Below are 12,083 nucleotides of genomic sequence, written 5' to 3' on the forward strand. Positions count from 1 at the left end.
CATGTCTTCCTTTCTTTGTTTTACTTTTTCGACTTTAAAAGTAGCCTACCCTACAGAACTTAATCTACTCACACCCAAATGATATCCCAAACTTCACCATATGAAATCAGCCACTAATTAGTTAGCACATGTTTACAAAGCAGTTAGGTGTTCCCACTTTCAGTTCAACAACAGCAGTCAGGCCACTGAAATTCCACTCATTGGATTGTGTGCGGTCCAGGTCCATGCTCTGTCAGACCACCTAGTCTCTAGTAAGGTGTAGTCTATGTGTCACTTTTTAGCCACAAACACCAGCAGAAGACTGCCAGCCCATCCAACAAAACGTTTTTCTAAAGTCCTCTTCCCTGTGTTGTGTGGATAGAGCGGTGTGCTGCCTGTCCATTTACACACTAACCAGACTGCAGACTAAGGAAACATACTCTGGCAGCGTCTGAGGAAAAGAGCAGTCTAACTGGCAGCCTTGTGCTTTAACACTCACTATCAGTGTCCCGCCACTGGGAAAACTCACGCCACACTGAACTAGGCCTGGTTCAACATCAAAGACAACACAGACAAATATATGATGGGGATCGGGAAACAGGACTTACCTCATACCAAAGGATAAGCCACAAAAATGTATACAGTAATTGGCTGATTTAACACAGTGTAAATCCTTTTCCTGTCACTGAGTTGCAGGGTCGTTGGTTGCTTTCCAGACAACATTAAAGAGCCGTTGGATCTAAAACCTGTAACTCTCCACAAAGGGCTCTTTTCATCTGCTTTTTTTCCTCAAAAGTCTTGACTGAATTTAGACTTAGTCTGGCTCGTGTTGTTGTTGGGGGGTGACTACAGTGTGAGACATTCATATCAACAATATAGTGTGATATGTCTAATTAATGATATTGAGGAGGCTTTAACTAGTTGAATGTGCCTCTGATGCTAAGCAGGGTTGGTCCGGGTCTGTCCCTGGATGGGAGACCAGATGCTGCTGGAATGTGGTGTTGGAGGGCCAGTAGATGGCACTCTTTCCTCTGATCTAAAATATATATATATATCTATATATATCCCAATGCCCCAGGGCAGTGACAGGGGACATTACCCTGTGTAGGGTGCTGTCCTTCGGATGGGAAGTTAAACGGCTGTTGTGACTCTCTGTGGTCACTTATACTAAGAGTAAGGGGTATTAACCACAGTGGCCTGGCTAAATTCCCAATCTGGCCCTCATGCCACCTAATCATCCCCAGTTTCCAATTGGCTCATTCATTGCCACATCCTCTCCCCTGTAACTATTTCCCAGGTTGTTTCTGTAAATTAGAATGTGTTCTCAGTCAACATACCTGGTAAAATAAGGGTTAAATAAATTACTTTGAGAACATAGGCCACAGGCTACTTAGATGATCAGATATCACAAATCAGGCCAGATGTATACTCTGTCACTGGTTGATAAGCGAAAGCACACATATCCCTTTAATTGTACCTCATGATTTGAATAAAGTGCTTCACCTGTAGTAAACGTTATCCCTCCAGAATGATCTTCCTTGTAGCGCTCTAAACGCTCATGCCTTCTACACTTCCTATATTGTCCTGCATGCTGCGTTTAGAATGAACCTGTACTGCCCCCCAGTGTCTATTCAATGACCTGGTGTTTTCACATAAACACATGCAAAGTTCTTGAGTTATTGTCTCGGTTGTGTTGATGACAGAGTCAACCGTTGTAGTAAAATGCTACCCCCGAACTGTTTTGTCTCAAGGGTCTCTTTGAAGCTAAATGTAACTAAGGTAGCAACATTTGACAGGGGAGCTATTTTAAAATCATATAATTGTACCAAACCGGTAGGCTACTCTGACCACAAGGGGTCCCCCTCTGCCTACATGAGGGTCTGGTATGAGGAAGAAACTAGTCTCGGGGAAATCGAGTTGCAGGGAAATAAAGTAATTCATGAAATGTAATACAAAACCAAGTTTGTTTATTTGTTGCTCTCAATATGTATATTTCGAGGGAATTGCAGGTTGAAATGAAGTGTTATTGTACATCACCAGTTGTGTTTTATTCCACGAGCTATTGGAATTTATATCAAATCTAGGTAGGCCTACTAACACATAAAAACATATATGGCTACACATAGAGATATCTGAAATCTAGCGTAGGGCAGGCAGTTCCGCCACTGTGCCTCCGCCACAGAACTACGTACAGCTATAACCAAACCAAACCAAACCTTTTCAGTCCAAAATGAACCAATAGATAGATGGAGGCAGCACTTAGGAACCAAAACATTGGGAGGCCTTATTGAAGAGTTACATTAGGTTACCCACAGAAGCTGGCCAACCGATGCAAAAGGGTCACATGCTTGAAAATGTTTTCAATGTATATAGTTGAGATTATTGAATAGGTTATCTATACAATCTATAGATAGTCTATATCATGGTATGAGTCCTTTGGAGCCAAGTGGTTGCTCTACAGATCCCAGTGTTATGAAGCCTCTGGGACCTGTTTGTGATTTGTTTATTAGCCTAAACATCAAAAACTTTAATCTGAGTTATAGGCCTATGTCCATTCTGAGATAAATTGCAAATCATTGAAACTGTGCATGCTGTAAACAGCCCTCGTAGCGTTAAGTACTATTATTACATAACGTAATATGCAGGTTTCAGGCCACGTGATGTAAATTGGGAATTTCCCAAAATGATGAATAGGGCCTATTCTCCAAGGGTTGGAACAAAAGAGTAAGGGCAACATGTACAGTACCAGCCAAAAGTTTGGACACACCAAGTCCTTCCAGGGAATTTCTTTATTTTTACTTTTTTCTACATTGTAGAATAATAGAATCATTTAGTAACCACAAAGTGTTAAAAAAATCAAAATATATATTATATTTTAGATTCCTCAAAGGAGCCACCCTTTGCCTTGATGACAGCTTTGCATAATCTTGGCATTATGTGTTATTTCATAGTTTTGATGTCTTCACTATTATTCTACAATGTAGAAAATACTAAAAATAAAGAAAAACCCTGAAATGAGTAGGTGTGTCCAAACTTTTGACTGGTACTGTATGACCATATTGTTGTCTCTTTAAAGCCACACTGTAAGATGTACATACCATCAAAGAGCCAACAAAACATAAACAATGGAGCAAGTGTAATGTTCACATACAATGCAAATACTGTAGCACTTGACTACTGTGATGTACCTCGCCTGATTCACCAACTACTTCTCAGATAGAGTTCAGTGTGTCAAATCGGAGGGCCTGTTGTCCGGATCTCTGGCAGTCTCTATGGGGGTACCACAGGGTTCAATTCTCGGGCCGACTCTTTTTTCTGTATATATCAACGATGTCGCTCTTGTTGCGGGTGATTCCCTGATCCACCTCTACGCAGACGACACCATTCTGTATACATCTGGCCTTTCTTTGGACACGGTGTTAACAAACCTCCAAACGAGCTTCAATGACATACAACACTCCTTCTGTGGCCTCCAGCTGCTCTTAAACGCTAGTAAAACTAAATGCATGTTTTTCAACCGATCGCTGCCCGCACCCATCCGCCCGACTAGCATCACTACTCTGGACGGTTCTGACTTAGAATATGTGGACAACTACAAATACCTAGGTGTCTGGCTAGACTGTAAACTCTCCTTCCAGACTCATATTAAACATCTCCAATCCAAAATTAAATCTAGAATCGGCTTCCTATTTCGCAACAAAGCCTGCTTCACTAACACCACCAAACATACCCTCGTAAAACTGACTATCCTACCGATCCTCGACTTCGGCGATGTCATTTACAAAATAGCCTCCAACACTCTACTCAGCAAACTGGATGCAGTCTATCACAGTGCCATCCGTTTTGTCACCATAGCCACATATACCACCCACCACTGAGACCTGTATGCTCTCGTCGGCTATCCCTCGCTACATATTCGTCGCCAGACCAACTGGCTCCAGGTCATCTATAAGTCTTTGCTAGGTAAAGCTCTGCCTTATCTCAGCTCACTGGTCACGATAACAACACCCACCGGTAGCACGCGCTCTAGCAGGTATATTTCACTGGTCATCCCCAAAGCCAACACCTCATTTGGCCGCCTTTCCTTCCAATTCTCTGCTGCCAATGACTGGAACGAATTGCAAAAATCGCTGAAGTTGGAGACTTATATCTCCCTCACTAACTTTAAACATCAGCTATCTGAGCAGCTAACTGATCACTGCAGCTGCACACAGCCCATCTGTAAATAGCCCATCCAATCTACCTATCTCATCCCCGTATTGTTTTTATTTACTTTTTTGCTATTTTGCACACCAGTATTTCTACTTGCACATCATCATCTGCACATCTATCACTCCAGTGTTAATTTGCTAAATTGTAATTACTTCGCTACTATGGCCTATTTATTGCCTTCCCTCCTCACGCCATTTGCACACACTGTATATAGACTTTTTTCTATTGTGTTATTGACTGTACGTTGTCTATTCCATGTGTAACTCTGTGTTGTTGTTTGTGTCGCACTGCTTTGCTTTATTTTGGCCAGGTCGCAGTTGTAAATGAGAACCTGTTCTCAACTGGCCTACCTGATTAAATAAAGGTGAAATAAATATATATATTTTAAACAGTAATGACGTCCCATGAGAACAGCATTGGGCTTGTTTTATGATTTAAAACTACAATTTGTTTACAGTACCCATATGACAACAAAAACATGAACAATTGATGGATCACAACTGAATATAGTCAGGTAGGCCTATTTTTAAGTTATGTACCTCCAATTCAGAGAAGGCTGGTGGGAGGAGTGATAGGAAGAGGGGCTCATTGTAATGGTTTTAATGGAATCAATGGAATGGAGGCAAACACGTTGTTTCCATTACGTTTTTTATGTGTTTTGCACCATTCCATTCATTCCATTCATTCCATTACAATGAGCCCGTCCTCCAATAGCTCCTCCCACCAGCCTCTTCTACTCAGAATCAAGGAGTATGATTCATTAGTTAAAATTACTTGAAATATTTTCTTACTGGAAAATAGCAGACTGTCGCTTTAAGGGGAAATACGCTCCAACTGTTCCAAATATGGTCATGTCGCCGCCCGTAAACAAGGCTCAACCGCCAGCTAGTGTGCATGAGCCTGTGCAGGAAAGATAGTAGTGGAAATAGGGCAGGGTCCAGGGACTGGACATAATATTCGCGTTGGTATTCATTATTCTATGGGCATGGTTTCTAGATGATAGGCTATTCATTGCGCGGCTGCACAGATTTGGACAGCAACCCAGATCTGCTTTCTAGGACGATGGATCAACCGAAAACAAGCTCATGAGGGATTTGTAACGATTGAAACCTGTGTTAGTGCGCAACTTCGGAAACTATGTGTAGTCGATCTGGCGACTCGCAAGAATGTCGCAATTGAGTGGTAACTGTTACTTTCCATAGGATCGTTAGGTGTATATGAGTAGCCTATGTGTCGTGATTTCACAGTAACGGTGTCTTTCAATGGTGGTAGTTCGCACTATCTTGGTTCATGATCATTGCAGATTGCACAATTTCATGCGAAACCAGGAATGAATTTACAGGAGGTTGACCCATATCACCAGACTGTTGTTTACCTGTGTTGAAATACCTTCAAATAGTATGGACATTTTCCTTGCGTGCCTTTTGAATAGAATGTCTGTGAGGAAACGTGCGTAATGTTGACTTTGGGTGTATGGAGATGTTGGGCAACTGAGCATCCATAACAACACAGAGGGATTGTCAACCAAAACAGACTTTGAAAAACAATGAGTCAAGATGAAGGGATATCCTTGTCGGTCCCCTTTTCTAGTCCTGGCTCGAACACAGAGGGTGCCCGCGGGGGATCTGCTGGCTCCCGGGAAGAGAGTGGCTGCGGTGACCCCATCCCCGCCGCCGGGACATTCTGGCACGACTCTGTGGTCAGCGGAAGCATCAGTCCGAGTATCCTGAGCTGTCCGATGGACAGTGGCTGCTTGTTGTCTACGGGGAAATATAAAAGCAGGGCTGTCACCGTGGCATATGTCGTCAACAGCGAGCTCACTCAACTGCACACCGCAGAGAACATGGCCCTGCATTGCCTGAAAGACGCGTGCGAGTCCGTGGGAAGTCAACTGGAAATCATACACTTCGGGAAGATAGACTTTGGGGAGACGTGTGTGCTTGACCAGTTCTATAATGCAGGTAAGAGGTGATGATGACATGCAGCGTGCATGAGATAGGTTATTGAATATGTTGCCCTCAAACTATCAGAACCAAACCATATTTACTTTTGTCACTGTCTTTTCATCTAAACCAAACCCCAGACATCAAATCCCAGCCTTCAACATATGACATAGGGGATATTCATATAAGGTCAAACGTTTTAGAACACCTACTCATTCAAGGGGTTTTCTTTATTTGTACTATTTTCTACATTGTAGAATAATAGTGAAGACATCAACACTATGAAATAACACATGGAATCATGTAGTAACCAAAAAAAGTGTTAAATAAATCCAAATATAATCTATATTTGAGATTCTTCAAATAGCCGCGCTTTGCCTTGATGTCAGCTTTGCACACTCTTGAATGAGTAGGTGTTCTAAAACTTTTGACCGGTAGTGTATTTACCAAAGGTATAACAGGTTCAATAAACATTCCTGTGGGTGGGAATTGACCTACGGTGCACATTAATCCACATGCCACACAATTTGCTCTAATGGGGCTTCCATGGTGGTTGCCATAGGCAGCACACATTTTTACACAACATTTTTACATGTCATGGCTTAGAAGCCTTACATGAACATCCCCAGTTTACATCTTTCTTTCCACTACATATCCTATAGCCTACCCATTTGTGTTCATCTGGAACACATAGAGCACTGAATAGTCTCAATGGGGGAAATGCCTAATTCGCTCCACAAATGTGCCTCTAGAAGTGAGCCCCCTGAGCATCATGGATTGTTCTGCTAAGTATGAGCAGGGGTTTGCGTTTCCATTAGACTCCAGAAGTGAACTGAACCTTTTGACTAAAGCACTTTTCCTCTTTTGCCCATATATCTACAAATGTTCCCTTAATCCCAAATGGAAATGTGTTGTTGCCTAGTGGGGTTTCTTAAAAAGATTTTCAAAATGTGTATTACTGTGTGTTTGCAAGGATCACTCCTTCATATGAATATCAGCTATTGACCTGGATTTTGGATCGTGGTCGATTTCATGGTCCACTGGACGGTCGACTATAATGCTATTTGCCAACCCTCAAGGTTTGAAATATAGGATGGGAGATGATGAGGGACATACTATAAAGTATTGAAACCGTGTTGCAGAGAAATTGAAGTTGTATAGTTGCGACCAGATATATTGGCACCCTTGCACTTTTTTTTTTGACAATTCCCAATTTCTTCTCAAATAAATTGAAATAATTATATATTTTTTTTGTCTCCACACCTTGTTATTGGATTTTCAACATTGCAGAACCATTTTTATTTTTGTAAAGACATGGCATGGATAAGATTATTGGCACCCTGGAGCTAGTACTTGGTTGCACAGCCTTTGGCCAAAATAACTGCCAACAAATGCTTATTGTAGCCATCAATGAACTTGCTGCACGTTTCTACTGGCTATTTGACCCACTCCTCAGCAGAAAACTGCTCTATTTTTTTCCCTCCGCCGACTGCTGTTTTCACCATAGGTTATGGATGTGATTCAGATCTGTGCTCTTTGCTGACCAACAGTCTTTTTTCACCTCTTGAACCATTCCAGGGTGCTTTCGATCTGCGTTTGGGGTTGTTGACTTGCTGGGAAACCCACGACCATCAACAGATACAATGTTTTTGGACACCGGGTTGAACATTGCACTCTAAAACACCTTGATAATCTCCTGATGTCTTGCACACATGTAATGCCCCCCAGTACAAGAGGCAGAAAAGCAAGCTCACAGCATTATCAAACCTTCCCCGTGTTTGATTTTAGGGTGGGTGTTCTTTTCGTTGAATGCTTCATTTGGTCATTGGTAAATATAGGAGACCCCACTGCTGAAAGAGACACTAAATCCTGATTGAACTTCTCAGAAACCCACCTAAACAAACCTCAATCCTGGGGAAAATGTTCTGTGGACCAATAAAACCAAATTGGAGCTCTTTGGCAGTGCAGATCAGCACTGTGTTTACTGATGACCAAATGAAGCATTCAATGAAAAGAACACCCTCCCTACAATCAAATATTTGGAAGGTTTGATAATGCTGTGGGGTTGCTTTGCTGCTCTGGTACTGAGGGCATTGAACTTGCGCAAGGCATCATGAAACAGCAGATTATTAGGTGTTTTGGAGTCCAATGTTAAACCTAGTGTCCAAAAACATGGGGAACCATTAAAGGTTGTTGGTCTTCCAGCGGGACAACAACCCAAAACACACATCAAAAAGCACCCAGAAATGGTTCAAGAAGACATTTGTTTTATTTGAGTCACTTAGCAGATGTTCTTATCCAAATTACAGGAGCAATTAGGGTTAAGTACCTTGCTCAAAGGCACATCGACAGATTCTTCACCTAGTCAGCTCTGGGATTCGAACCTTTCAGTTACTGGCCCAACTCTCTTACCTGCTAGGCTATCTGCTGCCCCAGAAGAGATGCTGGAATGTTCTGGAGTGGCCAGCAAAGAGTCCAGATCTGAAACACATCCAAAACCTATGGCAAGAGCTGAAAACAGCAGTTGGTGGAGGGTGCCCCTTAAGCACTGAAAAATTAAAGCAGTTTGCTGCTTAAGAGTGGTCCAAATTGCCAGTAGAAAGGTGCAGCAGGCTCATTGATGGCTACAAGAACCGTTTGTCTGCAATTATCTTGGCCAAACGCTGTGCAACCAAGTACTAGTTCTGTCGAGCCAATTCTTTTTGTTCATGCCATTGTTCTTTATTTTGTAAATTCAAATCGTATACTTAAGTTTACAAAAATAAAATTGGTTCTGCAATCTTGAAAATCTAATAATATTGTGTGGTGACCAAACATTTTTTTTAAATGTCAACTTATTTTAGAAGAAATATGGAATTATTTAAGAAAAGTGCAAGGGTGACAATATTTTTGGCCGCAACTGAATATAGCTAATGCAGTTGTATCCCTGACACATAAAATACACAGTAATAACACTAATGACATATTCTCCATGGTAATATTCCATAATACAATAGGGCATTTTCTCAGTGAATAAAATGTTAAAACACCCGTGTTATATAGACTTAGCTGACATCATAGCTAAAAGGATTGTCGGTTGTCAAAACATTGTTGGTTGTGTAAACAGAACTCAATTTTCCCCCCTTTTTTTGTTTGGCTATTTTCCACAGGGCCTTCAGTATAATTCAAATGGGAGGTGGAAAGCAGTTCCCAGAAACCCCTTTTGTATCTGTTAAATGAACACAAGCTTTATTGAGTTGACTGATTGCCAACTTCTTTATCGTGTTCCTACAACAGGACATGTTAGGGATGGAATCATGGAACACAAGAAACGAGAAAAAAACTCTAGCTTTTGTATACAATGAACTAGAGGCTTGTCCGCTTTACTCCTTATTTGGAAAAGTTGAACTACCACATTCTGAACGACAGTGCTTACCTCATAAGAAGGGAGCATTCACAGAACATGTAAATAAGTGCATCAGCAATGTGCAGGTGGAAGCACATTTTCACAGTACATCAAATAGCTGTTCAGATCCACATAAAATGTTCACATGTTGTGACCTCACTGAGTAAACACAGCAGTGGCTATTGACCTAACCCCATCAGCTCAATAGATAAAGGTCAAAGCACACATTCATCCTAACGAAGTGAGCCAGTGGTGTAGGCTACTGTTAAAAAGGGGTCATGGTTTTAAGGCTTTTTAAGGCATCAAAAAATAAATGGATAATGCTTTGCCTTTACTGTATGTTGGTCCCCAAAGGACAACACTCTTGCACTGACTGCCACCTGTAACTGTGCCGGGAAGCAGTATATGCCATAGCTATGGCATGCAGGAAAGTACCGTCATGGTTGATCATTATACCACGTCTGTGTAATTTGGATGGAGGACAATAGTGTTTAAGAGTCCATGGTGATTCCGAGAACAGTATTACCTTGGTATAAGTGTTTGTTCACCCCTCAGCTAAAGTGGCTCCGCTGTGAGCTGAACTGAACCATTGGCTGTCTGACTGTGCGAACTAGACGACAAGCCTGTACACAGTGTCTTCTCACACCAGGGACCCAGTGTGTGTTCCATTCAGTTGCTCGAGTGTTTGTCCTTTTGAGAGTCTGTATCCATGACATCCCAAATCCTACCATGTAAATCTCTGGAGAAGGAAGTCTGGATGTTTCACCCACAGTCTCTCCTCATTACAGTTTGTCCCAAAACGAAGTACTGAACTTCAGCACCATATCACTGGAGGCTGTCATAAAGGAAACAGTCAAACTGTTGTGATGTACAGTAGAGGTCATCTGGAGGGAACAACCCTCCCCAAACGATGTGGTATCACATGAGACAAAAGATTGAATGTATAATCAAGTGTGTCCTTTGATAGAGAATTCTGTTTTGGAGAAGTATCTATAGAGTATATACTGGATTCAAAGGTTATCAGTCACTCAACATTACAGGATAGGCCGACACACACCACATTCAGCATTGTTTTCCCTGTCAAAGGATTCCACCACAAGATCCCACATGCACTCTGGTCTGACCTGAAGGCTGGCTGGCTGGCAGCTGTCACTCTCTGCTCCCATTGGTTGTCTATTAAGTTGTTTATCCATGTTCATGTGTATGCTGGCTGCCCATGTGGGCCAGAGAGCATTAGGTCAGGAGAAATTGGATCACCAACCACACTACTTTCCAGGGAATCCAGTCTGTACTGGAAAGGAAGAGAAAAAATCCATGTGTTCCTCAGAAAAATAGAGTGGTGTAGAGGGTTGGTTGACCAAAGCACTCTGTCAGGTTTTATCTGCAGTTTGGATATGTGGTGTCACATTTTCCAGCAGCAGTTGGCAGTAGGGCAAGGGAGTAGTTATGACCTGTAGATGTTGGCAGGGTGAGACTATTGCGTGACCTCACAAAGGTATCTTGGTGCTGTATTTCGGTATTGCCAGGTGATCACTTTGTATATTAGTATCCTTCATGTTAAATGGAATTACATTGAGACATCATTCATTTGATAGAAAACAAACCCCTCTAGTTAAAATAAAGTGCTCTCGTTAAAAACAAGTTCTGTTTTAGTAATCAAATCAAATCAAATGTATTTATATAGCCCTTCTTACATCAGCTGATGTCTCAAAGTGCTGTACAGAAAGCCAGCCTAAAACCCCAAACAGCAAGCAATGCAGGTGTAGAAGCACGGTGGCTAGGAAAAACTCCCTAGAAAGGCCAAAACCTAGGAAGAAACCTAGAGAGGAACCAGGCTATGAGGGGTGGCCAGTCCTCTTCTGGCTGTGCCAGGTGGAGATTATAACAGCACATGGCCTAGATGTTCAAATGTTCATAAATGACCAGCATGGTCAAATAATAATAATCATAGTAGCTGTCGAGGGTGCAACAAGTCAGTAACACAAGAGTAAGTGTCAGTTGGCTTTTTCATAGCCGATCTTTGAGAGTATCTCTACCGCTCCTGCTGTCTCTAGAGAGTTGAAAACAGCAGGTCTGGGACAGGTAGCACGTCCGGTGAACAGGTCAGGGTTCCATAGCTGCAGGCAGAACAGTTGGAACTGGAGCAGCAGCACGGCCAGGTGAACTGGGGACAGCAAGGAGTCATCAAGCCAGGCAGTCCTGAGGCATGGTCCTAGGGCTCAGGTCCTCCGAGAGAGAGAAAGAAAGAAAGAGAGAAAGAGAGAATTAGAGAGAGCATATTTAAATTCACACAGGACACCGGAAAAGACAAGAGAAATACTCCAGATGTGATAGACTGACCCTAGCCCCCCGACACATAAACTACTGCAGCATAAATACTGGAGGCTGAGACAGGAGGGGTCAGGAGACACTGTGGCCCCATCCGATGAAACCCCCGGACAGGGCCAAACAGGTAGGATATAACCCCACCCACTTTGCCAAAGCACAGCCTCCACACCACTGGAGGGATATCTCCAACCACCAACATACCATCCCGGGACAAGGCTAAGTATAGCCCACAAAGA

General features: G+C 42.4%; 1 protein-coding gene across 1 annotated transcript in view; it reads left to right on the forward strand.

The window, feature by feature from the left end:
• The first annotated feature begins 5,060 nt into the window (after positions 1–5,060).
• The window catches only part of LOC115193987 (mitogen-activated protein kinase kinase kinase 5), a 59,268-nt gene continuing 52,245 nt past the window's right edge, over positions 5,061–12,083 (forward strand). Inside the window, exon 1 of the mRNA XM_029753192.1 lies at positions 5,061–6,152. Within this exon, the coding sequence (XP_029609052.1) occupies positions 5,738–6,152 (415 nt within the window). The 5' untranslated portion in view covers positions 5,061–5,737. The remainder of the gene's footprint in view (positions 6,153–12,083) is intronic.

The sequence above is a fragment of the Salmo trutta genome, chromosome 1, assembly GCF_901001165.1.
Source record: "Salmo trutta chromosome 1, fSalTru1.1, whole genome shotgun sequence".
NCBI lineage: Eukaryota > Metazoa > Chordata > Actinopteri > Salmoniformes > Salmonidae > Salmo > Salmo trutta.